The sequence below is a fragment of the Scardinius erythrophthalmus genome, assembly GCF_964197995.2.
Source record: "Scardinius erythrophthalmus genome assembly, chromosome: 12".
NCBI lineage: Eukaryota > Metazoa > Chordata > Actinopteri > Cypriniformes > Leuciscidae > Scardinius > Scardinius erythrophthalmus.
In genome coordinates this window covers 35,275,227-35,294,041 of record NC_138232.1, presented here as the reverse complement: position 1 = coordinate 35,294,041, position 18,815 = coordinate 35,275,227, and the positions used below count along the sequence as shown (strand labels likewise).

General features: G+C 37.2%; 1 protein-coding gene across 1 annotated transcript; it reads right to left on the bottom strand.

Annotated features, from left to right (window-relative positions):
• Window positions 1-416: 416 nt before the first annotated feature.
• On the bottom strand, window positions 417-18,452 carry gpr155b (G protein-coupled receptor 155b). The gene is made up of 17 exons (XM_081380647.1): window positions 18,301-18,452; window positions 16,897-17,370; window positions 16,623-16,801; window positions 16,316-16,536; window positions 10,149-10,317; window positions 9,893-10,048; window positions 8,581-8,664; window positions 8,052-8,172; window positions 7,820-7,904; window positions 7,579-7,669; window positions 7,310-7,505; window positions 6,295-6,366; window positions 6,088-6,191; window positions 5,845-5,940; window positions 5,680-5,744; window positions 5,453-5,590; window positions 417-2,669 (listed from the first exon to the last, which is right to left on the bottom strand). The coding sequence occupies exons 2-17, from the start codon at window positions 17,312-17,314 to the stop codon at window positions 2,621-2,623; spliced, it is 2,244 nt and encodes a 747-aa protein (XP_081236773.1). The 5' UTR covers window positions 17,315-17,370; window positions 18,301-18,452; the 3' UTR covers window positions 417-2,620.
• Window positions 18,453-18,815: the final 363 nt, after the last annotated feature.

The window sequence follows — 18,815 nt, the reverse complement described above, 5'->3', positions numbered from 1 at the left end:
GTAAAAAAATTACTGGTATTACTATCTCTGTGGAGACATTTGGTCCTCATATCGTAGGGTTTACCAGGACCACCCACCCATCCACACACGCACACACTATCACCCTCCCACACACACACAGGGTTTTCATGTTTTATGTGGACTTTGCATAGTCATAATGATTTTTATACTGCACAAACTGTATATTCTATCCCTTAACCCTAAACCTACCCATCATGGAAAACTTTCTGCATTCCTCATGGGGACCAAAACATTTCCCCACAAGAACAAGTATTTTGGATATTGCCATTTTTGTGGGGACTTTTTGTCTTGACTATCAAAGTAGTTTTTCTTTTAGGCTGAAGCTTTGCCCTTTAAACATATGAATCTTGCTATGCAGTTGCCATTTTATAGGTACAGTTTATGGTATTGTTTTTGACTTTAATGTATGAACAATATTACAGAAATTAAACAATTTATGACTTCAACATTAAAATAATGTCCTCCTGCTTTCTAATGTCATTTCACATATCTAGACATAAAATTATGACATACTTTGTCACAGCAACATAAATGCCATCACTTGTATAGATTCACACCAGCTAAACAAATTTACATACATAAAATATACAATTAGGGAGATTGCACGCTTCAGTAAACATGTTGATTGAAAATGAAGTGACTCCATTGTAAATTCCAGAGATTGTCCTGAATTTCTCCTTAGCTAGCTCTCAAAACGTAACTGTGTTTGTAAACATGGCTTGTATTGCTTTGCTACAAGGCCATATAGTCTTGTCATTAAGACAAGGATCTATTAACACAAAGCACACAATTCAAATCCCAGTCAGCAGTGTTTTCGCAGCACTTGTGTTGACAGCATATTTCATATTTCAGTGTTTCAGTTACCATTTCATAATAATTCATGTAACTATAATAATTAGTGCAGATTCAGAGTTATACAAATGTGTCATTTGCTCTGTTCCAAAACCTTCTGGCAGCATCCTTGACATCTTGAAACCCATAAATGACTAATTAGAGATGCAGCAACTCTGTGCATCATACAAAAAGGTTTCTGCATATGAGACTCAACTTGCAATAGATTTTAACTGTGTTTAATTTCTGCATAGGATCTAATAAAAATAATACCCATAAATACATAGCCCTCACAAATGCAGGAATAAAAATATAGCTGCGAGCAGCAATTATCGGGGTTCAAGTGTTTTAAGGCCTTTAAGCCAATGCGTAAAAAGGTATTATGTTTTATTTAGCAAGCATGTAATCACTTAGATCATAGATGGAAAAGAGAATTTATAGCCAATACAGGCAGTTTACTAAGGAAATACATGTTTTTCACCTTCATAACAGTTAAAGTGACACAAATGGCCATAAAGGTTTCCATGCTTCTTTAGAATCATGTGACGCATGTGCACAGACAATTCCGTGCAGTTCTATGCAAATCAGGCAGGAAGAGGGCCATTTTCAGCCATTTCATGGGATTTGCCATAGAAATGCAGCATTTTACACCCTTTTAACAGTTATAATGACACCTATGGTCCAATTTCCATAAAAGTTTGCATGCTTGTTTAGAATCATGTCACATGTTCTCACATATTTTCGTGAAGTTTAAATTTTTCTTTTAGGAATGATAGGCTTTTGGGTCGACTTGGCCACGCCCATTTTCTAAATGACCCAGCTATAGCTATCCAAAAGCCAAAGTTAATTTATTTTTGTTAATTACTGACTTATAGACTGACTTATAATTACTGACTTATAGAGAGTCTCGAGAATTGTGCCGCAGTGATTTTATCGAGGTTAAGCCAAAAACCTAGGAATAGTTCAAGGTTAACTATATCTATACAGTATATATATATATATATGTTATGTAATATCAAGGTTGTTTTTTTAAATAATCTCCACTATTTAACAAATTATTTGATTGACAGCGGCGGTCCTAGAGGCAGAGTTGCTAAGGATGAGGAGTTCTACCACGTGGTATGAATGACGTGGGTGTGTGCCAGAAATCGCGTGGTATACAATCCTTTACGCATGTGGAAAATTGAACACCTAAAAATGAATTTTTAATTTGTCTCACCACCTTGTACTTATTTTTCACTCAGCTTGTAATAGTGCATTCTGGGATTGCCTTTTCACAAAAAACACATACAATGCTGCCTTAAATTGGGCTAAAATGAGGTGTCTCAGGAGGCAGCATAACCATGTTGCTCACTTGATGCCTTAAAATGCTGCCAACACAGGCAGCTCATTAGGCTTTGGAACAGAGCAAGTGTGTGTGAAGTTCAAAGGCTGTTGATTGTGCATATGTGAGAAAAAGAGTTCTGTGCTTTTTGCATGCCATGCATAGTAATTCAAGATGTACAACACATACTGACACATAAATCAGTCTATTTAGCTCTTGCTTCGGCTTGTGTGACACCACAAAATGAAGATTCACTGAGCACATCACCCCTATGAAGCAATATCACAGGGAGCTGGAAGCAGTACAGATATGTCACATGAAGTAAGTCAACGTTTATCTGAAGCCGTGTCCTGAAAGCAAGGACACACCTTTCTGTCTTTGGCCACACCCACATACAAGAGCCAATGATCCCACTGCCCATACACCAGTGAGTACACCTGTCAATCAAAGGAAGGATTCACCCACAGGTCCAGTGAGAGATTCAGAAGATCCACTAAGAAAAAAGTGAAAAAATAAACTGTTAAGAGAGGGAAAAAGAACAGGAATAGGTCAAAAGGAAGGTTTAAAGGTGAAGTGTGTTATTTTTCTGAATTTGGAGGGGACCTACTATGCCCTAAGCCTTGATTTTGTTTTTGGGGTGTAATAGAATAGAATAGGTTTTCACGCTTGAATATTCAAAAACACATTATTTTTCACATTTTACATTGTTGCAGCACCTCTCTTCCCAGTCTGTCAGTAACACTCTGGCTGTGTCCAACATTTCATACTCTCTTGAGTAGGTACATTTTTGAATATGCACACTTCAGAATCTCGACGGAAGTAGCAGGTCATCTGGGTACTTTTTGCCTACTCTTTTATGAGTACTGTGAATTCAGTCATACTTCTTTCATCACATACGTTTTTACACCAACTATATAGTAGGGAAGTATGCGGTTTCGGATGCAGCCTCCGTTTAGTTCCTGTTTCTATGAAGCCCAATGTACAATGTACTCTGATTGGCTGGCTGGACCAGTGTGTTCTGATTGGTCAACCACTTGAAGCGTGTTTCGGAAATGTCAAGCCCTTTACTATAATTGCAATTTTTAACACACTACTAACGCAAATCAACAAGGCTTAACCCCTTTTTTGTGTATGCCTTTAGCGGGAATTACTTAAATCAGGAATATCGTGATGCATTCCCGGAAGAAAACTTAAGACTACAATTGAGGTGTTTCAAAGAGTTCAGAAACAGTGCGCCCTGATTTAGAGAATAAAGGCCCGTTCACACCAAGAACAATACTTTAAAGGGGTCATATAATGGTACATGCACTTTTACAAGTTGATTGTACTGAAATGTGTGTTGGCAGTGCCTGTACACAACCATCATAAAATGATAAAAATCCATCCAGTGTTTTTTTTTTTTTTATCTCCTTATTATGTTTTCCAATCTCTAAAATCAAGCCGTTCGACCTAGTGACGTCACACGGTCGGACGCCCCTCCCACGATTTGTGATTGACAGCAGCGTTTCAACACAGTCCCGCCCTCGCTCGTGAGCGAGCTGTCTGTCATCATAGTCCGCGTGTCATTGTTGATACGCTGGAGCACTGTCTATGAGCAGAATGGCGTCTAAGCGATTGTGGTGTTCTGTTCTTGGGTGTAATAAGGAACACAGCATCATTTTGATGTTTCTAAATCCGAACCGCTGAAGACGCAGTGGCTGAGTTTGTTTTCGAAGGGAATATTCCCCACGATCAACGTCAATGCTTTCATGTTTGCGCAAATCATTTCACACACCAGACTGCTTTACAAACAAGGGTCAGTATAAAGCTGGTTTTGCTAAGAAGCTGCTCCTGAAAAAAGGATCGGTACCAACTATTCGTGTTCCTGCTGCACCTCCAGAAGAAGAAGTGAGTGTAACATTTTATTAACCTTTATATTAATATTTATATTAATCTTTGCAAATCGCTTGCACGCTTCACGATGAATGCGGCTATTTTTACACTCAGGTACATTACGGCATGTTTTCTATGTACGACGTTATCAATATAATTCATAATCCCACGTTTATAATGAACAACGCGTTATGGTTATTGTGTTATTTTTACAAACGGTGTACGCACAGAACAGAGGGGCGGGGTGAGCAAAGCTCATTATCATTTAAAGACACATGCACTTAAACAGCGTGCTGAAAACAGAGCTCTTTTTGACCAGGTAAAATTAGTGTTTTCTTACAATACTAATGAGAATTTTTAATTAAAGTATATTACAAACTTTTAATTTAGACCCTAAAGAATCATATTAGCTTGTACAAAAATGGCATTATATGACCCCTTTAAAGATAACTATATTAGCGTCCACACCAGTGGATGATAACGTTCTGTTTATTTTAAGCATGTACTGCAGTTTTGTCGTCTGCTGCTCTAAATGCTCGAGCTGGATTCTGATTGGCTGTCCATGTTTTTATCGTTCATCAACTCTAAAATATACTTCAGATATTCAGTGATTCCAACGATATCGTTTCTCTGTGCCGTTATCGTCATAGTTGTGGTGTGGACTCTGCTATTCTTTTACATTTAGCACGATTTTTAGAACTACATCTTTATCGTTATCATTATTGTTATATTTATATATTGTGTCAACATCTTTGTTGATCATAGAACAACATTCCAAACAACCAATCAGATTTGAGGGACAAGTTTACAGTTTATGTCAAGTTTAGGCTTACAACAAGGGTTGGGTGCTTCTATATCAGTGTTATTAATCTATCATTCCCCTCCGATTTTAGAGATAAGTTATGGGTAGGGTTAGGTTTAGGGGTAGGGATATGGTTAGGACTAAATTTTTAGACAGGAATGTTGTTCCAAGAAACACAAAATATGTCTGTGGCACTATTTAATTTGTTGAAGCAACATTCATTCAAAGAAACGTTTACTTAAATGGTGTGAGCTTGTTATTGCTTTGGTAAATATAAAAATGTTATCAGTTATCAGTAATAATAAATGTGTGCTGGATTGCCCACTTCTCCCAATCATTTTCAGTCCCCAATTTACTATGAATAAAAATGGCCAAAAAATAAAAATAAACTAATAATCATATGCTTAATAATGTATTTGTGATTAACATCTAGAAAATGTATGTGAAAATGAAAAGAAAGCACAAAGGAACAATAGAAAACGCTTGTCCAACTATGTGAACATCTATAGATTAAAATACTACGCTGCACTGATACTCCCTAAAATGATCAATTATTTCATTTCGAACCACATATAAAATATGTGAACACACACATAACTCACCCTCTTTGGCGAACAACATCCTGAACGCACTGATCTTTGTGGTATCTCACAAACTGTGTACAGGTCAGTCGTATTTCCTCAGGAACAGCAGCAGACTCGAGGCTTTCATCCTGACCGAAACCACACAGAGTAGCCAGCCTACAAACACACAAAGAAGCTGATGAAACCACATCCAAAATAAATAATAAATAAATACTAAATGAATGACACAAACATGGCTGATCCACCTCTTTTTGAATGGAAGAATAATCAGGTGCTCGTCCAACCCAAAAATTCCAAAGGAAACAAAACCCTGATGGAGAAAAGGCATATTTTACATTTTTATAGCAACTCTTCACATGTATCTTCTAGATGTTCTAAGTTTGCAGTGAGAGTTGTGTTACTGTGCTCACCTGTCCATAATTGGCTACGGCACAAAAGAACTGCAGCTCGAGGTAAAGCCGCCCTGGATCTGCGTTGAACAACCACCACAGGCAGCTGGACAGGTTCTGGAAGAAAAAAACAGTCCCAAATGTAAAAGAGATAATTTGACGTTGGAGGATGTTGAGTGCTCTGAGTATAATTTACAGTGTGTAAATGCAAGCGTTTATGAGGGAGTGTATGTCTTTCTCATAAGGTATGTGTAGTGAACATACAGCCAACATGCTGACAATGAGAAGCAGGCAGAGGAGCAGATGTCGAGCTATCTGTCTCTCCTCCTGCACGTGCCTGGAGCTTGATGCCTCGCTCAGGAAAATCCCTAGAACAGAAACACGCTCTCTTATACTCCCTAATGAAACTTGGCGATCAAACAGTATTTAATGACTTGATAAGCATAAGTATGAAGTAAAAAATATTTCAACCTGCTGAAGGCACTGGCGAGTCGGTGAGATGTCCGACTATCATATCTGGCATGGGTTCACTGCAGCAAACATCTGTCAACAAATGAGAAGTTACAATACATGTACATTCTACAAATATACAGCATTTGAAAAGCACTTTTTCGAAAACAACTACAGTCACTATACCAAATAAGGGATGTTGTTAAAGGGATAGTTGACTCAAAAATTGAAATTGTCATAATACTTATGTTGTTCCAAACTTGTATGTGTTTCATTCTATATGGGAACACAAAAGAAGATATTTTGGAAAATGTAAACAACAACAAATGTTGTTTTGAACCCCTTTTATTACAGTACATTGACAAAATTATTTAGAAATGTATTCTTTAAATTATATTTTGTGATCTGCACAAGAAAGTCAAACAGGTTTGGAATGACAAAAGTGGTCAAAATGATTAGAATTTTAATTTTTGGGTGAATTATTATTATTATTATTTCTTTAAAGGGTTAGCTCAACCCAAAATGAAAATTCTGTCATCAATTACTGACCCTCATGTCCCTCCATTAAAAGCCTATTCACCCAAACCCTTTACACTTCAAAACATTCATAAAGAGATTGTAACAGAAATCCAAATGAATAGAGCGGGTTAATCAATCGCTTTACCATATCTGAGTGCTCCATCTATGCATGCTCGCTGATCAATGTTCATATGTGAATAAAAACCTAAATTAAATTAAATCATCATATAAAGCAATCGTGTCTCTTCAGAAGACTTGGATTAAACCGCTCTATTCATATGGATTTATTTTATGTTCTCTTAACTATGTTTTGGGTGAGAGACAGAAATCTCTCAGAATTAATTAAAAATATCATCATTTGTGTTCCGAAGATGAATGAAACTCTTGTGGGTTTGGAATGACATGAGAGTGAGTGATAACAGAATTCACATTTTTGTGAACTATCCCTTTAAGTTAGTTGCTTTGCTTATTGTAGAATATATGTACATATATAATCTATATATAACATACAATCTACCTGTGTTGGAATGATCTAGCTCAGATGAGTTCTGGTTCTCTGGCTGGGGGTGTCTCACATCTTCTGTTGTGCCTGTCATGGAGTTTTGATCTAGGGCCTGATAGTTCTGCTCCTCCTGGGCCCCTCGGCTCAAACTCAACAAAGACAGACCAGCCAGAACGATGCTGTAGCCCAGAACTACCAGAGTACACACAATCTGAAGAGAAATGGACAGTTAGTGTGTGTGTGTGGGGGGGTGCAAATTGTTGCAATCAAAAATCCCAACCTACCTGCCCCTTGCCGTAAAAGAAGGCGGAGTCTACGTTGTCATTCATTCTTTGTCCTATACTGAGCAACCCGCCCACAATCAGAAAAGGAATTCTAAGGTAACAAAATTAAAACACAAAAGGTGTTTTCTCCAGTAAATATGGAATTCTGCTGTATAATTTGCTATCAGTTTTAAAATATCATTTCATTTCTAATTGAAAGGATTTTTTTTTTGGAATAATAAACACACACATATATACTCACCCCCATCCAAAGATGATGAAAACTATGGGTTTCACTTTCAAGTTTTCATTTCTGCCCAATAAAGTAAGTGAGAACGCCAAAAGACCTATAACACAATATCTACACAACTGCTAAACACCGCTACAACTGCACAACACAAAGGAGATGTGTCACAACCTAAAATTACACTATGAAAATAATCCTAATCCATCAAGTATTGTTTACTGTGAGTAAGTGTTTGATGGTTTGTTACCTGTCCACATGTAGGTACTGTAAAGAGACCCATAAAGTAGTGTAAAGGTGAGAATTTGGCCAAACACGTTCCCCTGCTTCAGCACAAACTTCCACAAGATCATCGACACACACGCTAGGAGCTGAATAAGAGACAAAATAAACATAGCATGCTTGAAGTAAATCAAGAAAATAGATTTTTACATTTTCTGAAGAAATATATGTTAAAACAACTTGCTGGTTGCCAGGGCATTGCTTTGCGGCAGCCAAGGTGTTCTGAGCGAGTTTTATTGTGTCTTTTGCAGTTGTTAGGGTATTTAGGGTAGGTAAAGCTATTTACTTTTAGTAATAGCACTCTTCTCAATAAACCACATGATTTGAGACATCATTCATGTCTGTAGCATTGCGTGGAACAAGTTTCTGAATTCTTAGGGGTAAAGGTTTTAAAAAAAGTGTCACTAATTAAAGAGAGGGGGAAAGAAACAGGGAGGGAAAAAAGCAAGTGAGTGAAACAATTATGGATATGTGTGCCTTTGTGCAAGATTATGTACCTGTGCTAAAAACAGATTTGTGGCAAACATATGTGGCAGCCTCCTAAACTTCTTACTAAGAAGCATGACAGCAAGGGTCCAAACCTGCAACACACACACACACACACACACACACACACACACACACACACACACACACACACACACAAACATTTTGGTAATCCAGATTCTGTAACTCATTGTTTCTGGGATAAGATATTTCTATAAACCTCTGTTTGATGTAGAAACTATTATTTCTAATCCTCTTAAAATTCTTTTGTACGTTCTCTATGGTTACACATGCATATAAAGTCAAGTTTTACAGAACAGTACAGAATAAAATCAAATCAGAAATTAACCAGATGAAAAGAATAGGAGAAGGAGAAGAGAATAAAACCTGAATAGAACAGAGAATAACACAACAGTGAATAGAACAGAATTGAATAGAATCAGAAGTGAACCAGAAGAGACAGAAAAGAATCTGAGTAGAACAGAATAGACAGAAGTGAACAGAAGAGAAGAGAATCAGAAATTAACCATAAAACATAAAAAAGAGAACATGAACAGAATTGAACAGAACAGAGCAAAATTAAATAGACAGAATAGACAATATAATAATAGAATAGGATCAAACGTGAACCAGATGAGTCAGGAGGACAGAAGAGAACTTTAAAATAGAATAGAATAGACGAAAGAAGTGAACACACACCAGAGTGAACAGACCTAAAAAGAATTGAACAGAACAGAACAAAATTGAATTGACAGAATAGACAATATAATAACAGAATAGAATAGATTAAAATAGAATCAAAATTGAACCACACAAGACAGGGGGACAGGAGAGAACTTAAATAGAATAGAATAGAATAGAATAGAATAGAATAGAATAGAATAGAATAGAATAGAATAGAATAGAATAGAATAGAATAGAATAGACAAAAGAAGTGAACACACACCAAACCTGAATAGAATTGATCAGAAAAGAGCAGAACCAAACTGAATAAACAGATATAGACAATATAATAACAGAATACATTAAAATAGAATCAAAAATGAACCACACAAGACAGTGGACAGGAGAAAACCTTTTATAAAAAAGAAGAGAAGAGAAGAGAAGAGAAGAGAAGAGAAGAGAAGAGAAGAGAAGAGAAGAGAAGAGAAGAGAAGAGAAGAGAAGAGAAGAGAAGAGAAGAGAAGAGAAGAGAAGAGAAGAGAAGAGATCTAACTGAACAAGTCTTTAATTTTCTCACTTCTAATCCACTGTAAGCAAATTGCATGTGTTGTTATACACATAAACCCACACACACACACACACACACACACACACACTCACCAGGGCTATTAGGCTGACAATGCTGATGTTAAAGCTCACGTCCTGTAGCTCCGCCACCAGGGACGAGGCCTCCAACCATGGGATGGTCAGTAACCAAGCCGACACATACATGATGGGCGCTGACAGGAAGGTGCTAATGACCATACCAGAGGTCACCTACCACACACAAAACACTTGTACTGATCTGTGTATTGTTAACTAATGTTCAATAGCAGTGACTGAGTCTGGGTGACATTTACAGAAATGCATAGCTTACCACATCCAGCTCCATGTTGTACTTGGCAGCATAGATGGCCACGCTGGGAGCGGTGGGGAAGACTCCGTAAAGGAAAGCATAATCAGACATGCTAGAGTGATTCACATTGCTGGAATTACCAGCATTCAACAGCTCCATCATGTCCTTACACATCAATGGCATAACTAGCCTGGAAAACACAAATATACAGTCATGGATCTGCCTAAATTGTATTAATCAGCACTCAAAAATGGTTAAGATTTATGTATTTTAACTACATTTAAAATTTACATTAAAGGGATAGTTCACCCAAAAATTTAAATTCTGTCATAATTTACTCACCCTCATGTCATGCGTCAAAGTGGTAGTTGTGTAGGCTGTCAATGGAGGGACAGAAATCTCTCAGATTTCGTTCAAATTATCTATTCCGATGATGAATGAAAGTCTTACCGGTTTGAAATATGACAGAATTTTCATTTTTGGGTGAACTATCCCTTTAATTTGCATAACAGTTGTTTTAACAAACAACCTAAACTTAATATGATGCATTTGAATTAGCTTTTATTTTTATATTTACAGGTTTTATTTTCATTTAATTTTTAGTAATTTAATTTAGTAGTTCAGCTTTAGTGACCTGTCCTGACCTGTTCCTTTAGTTTTAGTCATTTTTATACTTCATTTTCAACTGATTTTATTTTAGTTACTTGCCAAGACAACATTTCTAATTTTCTTCCAAGATTTATTTTTTTTAGTTTTTTTTAGTTTTTAAGTTTTTCATCTGATATTTATATTATATATTTATTTTATTTCAGCTTCATTTCAAATAATGAAAATTATTTTTATTATTTTTCTTAGTTAACTTGGTCTGATGGTAACGTTTGCTATAACTGGCATAATCACAGTAGCAAGTGTGGAGTTCAAAACTACAGCCTTTTGGTTAAGCAGCTCAGATCTTTAACCATTGTTAATGATATGATTTCAGATTATAACCTAGATTTGCTGTGTTTGACAGAAACCTGGCTAAAACCAAACGATTGCATTACTTTAAAGCAGGGGTCGGCAACCCGCGGCTCTAGAGCCGCATGCGGCTCTTAAGCGCCGCCCTTGTGGCTCCCTGGAGCTTTTTCAAAAATATGAAAATGGAAAAAATATTTTTTGTTTTAATATAATTTCTGTAGGAGGAAAAACATGACAAACATTCATAACCCTTTCGCACGTACGATCACATCGTGTGATTAGAACGGTCAGTGCATGACGTGATCAATTGCTAAATTCAAATGTGCTCTTGCGCGTTGGCTGGCGCTGAGCCAGAGACAGGCGCGCTCAGACCTGTCATATATCACAACTTCTCCGTGTTTTCAACCACATAATGTTTATGTTAGGTTTTAGACATATAAGTACTAAAAAAACAATACATTTAGAGTTTGTAAAATATACAATGATGTTAAAGGAAGAGGCAATAATAATCATTTCCATTATATACGTTTTATTCATATCAGATACACATTGTGTAAGTAACTTTAAAGTTTACTCTATTCTTCTCCCAGTTCACCAGCCACTTACTTTTATGTATTTCGGGAGAAGTGGATGAATTCACGTGTTGTAAATCCAACAGATCCGATTCTCTGAACTGCATCTGCGGCACAAACTAAGATGGCGGCGCCCATCGCGCATACAGCTCAACTAACGCGATCGTTATAAAGGTGTTTAAACAACAAAACACTTCCACTTGCATATATTTGACAATTGGAATATCAGATATTTCATGCCATATCTAAAACATTTGTTAATATTTTGAATAAAAAAGGAAAAATGACATAAAAGCAGATCATCATTCATTCAGCTCTGCTGTTGCTGCGGTGTGTCACGTGACACGCAATGACGCGTCACCATGGAAACCATAAAGTGACACATTCTAAATAACGGTCGCCTTGAAAAACGGTCGCTTTTGGGTTAAAGTTTTTCAACGTTGTAAAAATAATACACGAATAAATAAAACGAAACATAATACATTAAAATTATAATGGAAATTAAATTAATAGCACCATTGTACAGCAGAGAAGTCACGTGGTGCTTCATTCTCTCCAGGATGCGCTGCAGGTAAAATAAACATTTAACGTTAATCATGAATGCTCATTATGTATTTGTAGCCTACTTATCATTTTGATACTAGGGGGCTAATAAAGCTAATATAGACACTTACAGCATGTGTTGCCTTCATTATAAGGCTTATTTAAGGCTTTTAATTTTTTGCGGCTCCAGACAGATTTTTTTTTTTTTTTTTGGTCCAATATGGCTCTTTCAACATTTTGGGTTGCCGACCCCTGCTTTAAAGGAACACTCCACCGTTTTTTTAAATAGGGCTTATTCACTTTCTTTCCTACATTTAGATAGGTGGGCAAATGCATTTTTGTCTCAGTGCATGCATTGTTTTAGTTTGACAGAGTCGGCGCTAGCTTAGCTTAGCATAATGAATGGAATCCTTTGTTGCCAGCTAGCATGTCTTGAGTAAAAGTGATATATATAAAAAAAAAAACACCTAATTACTTCTTGTGGCCTGCGTATTCACAAATAGTGATGCAGATTAACACTAGGCGATTTCCTAGGCAGATATTGACTTGTATATTAAGGACTATATTAGGGGGAAGCACAGGCGAAGCACTGCTATTTGGGCGTGATATCTCTGCGCCCAAGTAGCAGTGCTTCGCCTGCGCTTCCCCCTAATATAGTCCCAAGTCAATATCTGCATAGAAAATCGCCTAGTGTTAATCTGCATCGCTATTTGTACTTGTTGTGAATACGCAGGCCACAAGAAGTAATTAGGTTTTTTTTTTTTGTTTTTGTTTTATCACTTTTACTCAGGACATGCTAGCTGGCAACAAAGGATTCCATTCATTATGCTAAGCTAAGCTAGCGCCTACCCTGTCAAACTAAAACAATGCATGCACTGAGACAAAAATGCATTTGCCCACCTATCTAAATGTAGGAAAGAATGTGAATAAGCCCTATTTAAAAAAACGGTGGAGTGTTCCTTTAAATGAGTCCACCCCACAAGATTACAGTTATAAACATGAACCTCGTCTGAAACGCAAAGGAGGAGGTGTTGTTGTAATTTATAGTAATATTTTCAAAACCACTAAGAAATCTAGTTTTAAATATAATTCTTTTGAAGTGTTGGTGCTTAATGTAAAAATATATAGTGTAAACGATAAATCACGTTTGAGATTTGTGCTGGCTACTGTATACAGGCCACCAGGGCACCATACAGACTTTATCAAAGAATTTGCTGACTTTCTATCAGAGTTAGTACTGGCTGCAGATAAAGTCCTAATTGTTGGTGATTTTAATATACATGTAGATAACGAAAAAGATGCATTGGGATTGGCATTTAAAGACATTCTTAACTCTATTGGAGTTAGACGACACGTGTCAAGACCTACTCATTGTCGTAATCATACTCTAGATCTAATATTATCACATGGAATAAATGTTGATGCCGTTGAAATTCTGCAGCAGAGCGATGACATCTCAGATCATTATCTAGTCTCGTGTAAACTTCATTTAGCCAAGGCTGCAAAGCCAACTCTGTGTTACAAATATGTTAGACCTAACACTTCTGCCACTAAAGATTGCTTTATTAATAATCTTCCTAATCAGTTTCATCATCTCAGCATCCCAGATAGCTTAGAATAACTCGATATTGCAACAGAAACTTTTAACTCTCTCTTTTCCAGCACTTAAAGAAGATTAAAGAAAATTGTCCAACGCCGTGGTACAACGAGCACACTCGGGCCCTTAAGAGAGCAGCCAGAAAAATGGAGCGCAACTGGAAGAAAACAAAACTAGAGGTATTTCGCGTTTCATGGAAAGAGAGTTTGATTGCATACAGAGAGGCCTTAAAAGCTGCTAGATCTGCTTATTTTTCAACCCTATTAGAAGAAAATAAACATAATCCTAGGTATTTATTTGAAACAGTGGCTAAACTAACGAAAAAGAAAGCTTCAAACCCAGAAGTTTCCAAGCAACACAGCAGTAATGACCTTCTTCACTTATAAGATTGATAAAATCAGGGACAAAATTATAACTATGTAACCGTCTACTACAGTATCGCATCAGGGAGAGCATTGTAGTCTCCCTGAGGAAAAAAATCGATTCATTTATTGCTATAGGAGAGGAAGAATTTTGCAAACTCGTTAATTCATCTAAATCGACAACATGTACGTTAGACCCTATACCGACTAAGCTACTGAAAGAGATGCTTCCAGATGTCATAGATCCTCTTCTTAATATCATTAATTCGTCTTTGTCTCTAGGATACGTACCAAAAACCTTTAAGCTGGCTATGATTAAACCGCTTGAGAAAAAAACCACAACTTGATCAAACAAAATTAGTCAATTACAGGCCGATCTCGAATCTACCTTTTCTGTCAAAGATATTAGAAAAAGCAGTATCCTCACAACTGTGTTCCTTCTAGAAAGAAATGATATCTGCAAGGATTTTCAGTCCGGATTTGGACCGTACCATAGTACCGAGACAGCTCTCGTTAGAGTCACAAATGATTTGCTCTTATCATCCGATTGTGGTTGTATCTCTCTATTGGGGTTACTCGATCTTATTGCTGCATTTGACACTATCGACCACAACATTCTTTTAAATAGACTCGAACATTATGCTGGCATTAGTGGAATTGCACTAGCATGGTTTAAATCATACTTATCTGACCATTATCAATTTGTAGCAGTAAATGATGAGATGTCTCATCGATCACAAGTTCAGTATGGCGTACCACAAGGCTCAGTACTAGGACCGCTGCTGTTCACTCTGTACATGCTACCATTAGGAGATATCATTAGGAAACATGGCATTAGCTTTCACTGTTATGCCGACAATACTCAGCTCTATATTTCTTCAAAACCTAACGAAACTTACCAATTCACAAAATTAACAGAATGTATAGCTGATGTAAAGAATTGGATGACTAGTAATTTCCTACTACTAAATTCTGAAAAAACAGAGATTCTAATTATTGGACAAAAAACTTCCTCACGTAATAACCTAGAATACTGTCTAACACTTGATGGCTGCCCTGTCTTCGTCGTCGGTTAGGAACCTGGGTGTGTGTGCTCTTTGATACCAATCTTTCATTTGAAAGTCACGTGTCTAGTGTCTGTAAAACTGCATTTTTCCATCTTAAAAATATATCTAAATTACGCCATATGCTCTCATTGACAAATGCGGAACAATTAGTTCATGCGTTCATGACCTCAAGGCTAGATTATTGTAATGCCCTACTGGGTGGTTGCCTTGCACGCTTAATAAACAAACTACAGCTGGTCCAAAACGCAGCAGCTCAAGTTCTTACCAGAACCAGGAAGTATGAACATATTAGCCCGGTTCTGTCAACACTGCATTGGCTCCCTATTAAACATAGCATAAATTTTACAATATCGCTGATTACTTACAAAGCACTAAATGGTTTAGCTCCGCAGTACTTGAGCGAGCTCTTAACGCATTATAGTCCTTCACGTCTATTGCGATCTCAAAATTCCGGCCAGTTAATAATACCTACAATATCAAAATCGACTGCTGGCGGTAGATCCTTTTCCTATTTAGCACCAAAACTTTGGAACAGTCTTCCTACCATTGTCCGGGAAGCAGACACACTCTGTCAGTTCAAAGCTAGATTAAAGACACATCTCTTTGACCTAGCATTCACATAATACATTAAAGACTTCTATAATCCAATTTTAGGCTGCATAGATTAGGTCAGCCAGAACTGGGAACACTTCCCATAAATCCTGATGTACTCGTTACATCATAAGAAGAATGGCATCTACGCTAATTTTAGTGTCTTTGTTTATCCCGAGGTTTTCCCGCAGCCTGCGTTTCTCACAGGTTCGCGTTTAAAGTCTGTGTAGAGAGAACGATGTCGTCTCAGCGGCCTCTAATTTAATAACTAATGATCCTTGCGACGGAAGTGAATAAATCAAAACTAACTTTAGCTGGAAAATATCTTTATTCAAGAACTGCTATAAAGCCAAAACAATTTCTGTTACCTTAAATGATCCGTTTGTTACTGTAAAGCCGCTTTGAAACAATCTACATAGTTAAAAGCGCTATATAAATGAAGATGACTTGACTTGACCACTATGCCATAACACCCCGCATACAACTCTCTTTCACTCACAGTTTGGCAGTGATAAGCAGGATGAGGGAAACCCCAGTGGTACGTGTGAGTTTACCCATCTGTCCCACCATGTTCAGGCCCAGATAAAAGAGTGCCGCCCCTCCGAAAGAGTCTGCCAGTCCATCAACAAACTCTCCTAATAAAACAGGGACACGTCCACCAAACAGGAAATGAGAGAGAATTCCGACAATAACCATGAAGACTATTGGGTTCTTCAAAACCTAAAAAGAGAGAAGAGGTGAGACCAACATAAAAAAAGACTGACATCAACAGAAACTTCAGGATTAAGATAAATACACGCACACACCTGCAGTATGACTGTAAAGATCACATGCAGTTTGCTGTAACTGCGGTCATTGGAGTGTTTCCATCTCTGGATCTCACACAAAGCAAAGCCCACAGGGTTCAGCAGCATCAGAGACACAGGAGCCACCAGATATATATACTGCACATACTCCGGGTGCGAACTACTGTACAGCGCATCCACTGTGTGGGGAATATGATCTTATGATTAATATGTTTTTGTACAGAACTGTCTGCATGTGTATTTTAGATGTATTTGTGTGTGAGAGGATCCTCACCTATAGGATATCCCAGTGCAAAGTCGTTGCTCTGAGTGGCAAAGATGGCAAACATCCCTGCTTTACTGAATCTGCTCTCAGGATTCGCCACCAACAGCGTCAGCACACAAACTAGCAGGAACACGCACACTTTTGCGATCAAAATGCTCCATAGAAACGACCAGACGACGTGCTCAAACTGCAGCTGCACCATGTTCTTGAAAAGCAGGGCAGGAAGTGCGAAACACGACACAAAACTACCCAGTCCTTTGACCTGTGCCCCGCTAATGATGTCACTGCGACCCGCCACATATCCGCACAGAATGATGCCAAAGCACTCCAGCAGAGCCGGGAAAAGTTTGCTGATAGACATGGCCGGTGCTCCGATGGGGCTGTGGGTGATGTTGAGGCCATGAATGGTGATATATTGGCCCTCCATGATGATGAGGTTGACAGTGACCACTGAGAGATGATCTTATGGTGCAGATCAGAAAGCTAGGAATAAAAAAATACATAAAGAATAAAGACATGTCAAAAAACTTTAGTGAGGGCTCAACAAAAGAATGTGCTGCTGCTAATACAGAACTGGTTTGCTCCGCACATGCGAGTAATTAACAAATTAACAGCAAGAATTAACAAAGCTAAAGCTAGTAACATTGATGCATGACAATGTTATTCCATGGAATTGTGTAATTATACACAGCCCTATTGGATTTAAATAAGCTCATACTTAAGAGTCTATGATTGGATCATTATTGCAGTGATTATTTTTTTTCTAGCAAGTAATATGTTTGGCAACAGTTCTTCTAACCCTAATTGATGGAGTATGTAGCTTTTCATTTCTTAACCACGAAGACACACACATCATGGCCATATTCCAGGATGACAATGTCAAGATTCATCAGGCTCAAATTGTGAAGAATGTTTAGGAGGGAGCATGAAGAATCATTTTACATTTATACAAATGCCAAACATATAACATGCTAGAAACATAATAATCACATCATAGACTCTTAAGCATTTGCCTATTTAAATCTTTCTTTCTTTCTTTTTTTGCCGGGCAGTGCATTATATTAAATTATATAAATTAATTGTAGAAACTGAAGTAACTAAAAAAAGGAAATGACCAAATTTAAGTAAAGTTAACATAATATATACAATTCTATATGAATGATAAAATTCTATAATTATATAGTAAATCAGAAATATTTTATTATGTGATGAATACATTAATAACTAATTATAACTATTATTGAGCTGCAAAAAATCTGGACACTGACCAAGTATAATATATTCATATATAAAATAGTATAATATTGAAAATGTTAAAATATAGATTTTTTTTTCTTATGATAAACAAGGCCAATGAATACACAGCCAAAGCTACAGTTGACATCTATACTACTATAAACGTTTCAGTCTTACCTTGCGAGGAAAACAGAAATTTAAAGGTTGTCGATGACCTGCCATGTATTCACGTGTCGAGATGATCAATGCATGGATTGCATATCATGTTGAAGAAAAACAAAACGCCTGAAACATCCATGTTTTCACTCTGCTCACAGAATCTCTAGACTAGAGCTTCAGCACTCCGTTACTTTCAATGTCAAATCACTCAATGACTGACGCTTGAGTCAGCCTATTACGTCGTCAAACCCCGCCTTAAACTCGTCTGGTCATGTCGCTGATTGGTGGAAATGTAGACAATATACTGATGGTCGGAACACTCTCGTGTGATTGGCCACCGTCATGCGCGCTAGTGTATGGGCATCATATTGCCTCTAATATTAGTAAAGACGGAAAATGTCGGGAGACAACCACATCATGGTCTATTTTTCACTTTAAAACACAGTAGGTTTCCTTTCATTTATTTATTAATTTATGATAAATCAACAAAAAGTGCATTGAAAATACAAAAAAAGCAAAAAGTTGCCCACTGA

Coding starts and splice junctions, on each gene's coding strand:
- gpr155b (XM_081380647.1), bottom strand. CDS start 17,314: ATGGAGGGCCAATATATCACCATTCATGGCCTCAACATCACCCACAGC. Junction 5,745..5,844: donor CCGTAGCCAATTATGGACAG/GTGAGCACAGTA, acceptor TTTCTCCATCAG/GGTTTTGTTTCCTTTGGAAT. Junction 5,591..5,679: donor ATTCTTCCATTCAAAAAGAG/GTGGATCAGCCA, acceptor GTGTGTTTGTAG/GCTGGCTACTCTGTGTGGTT.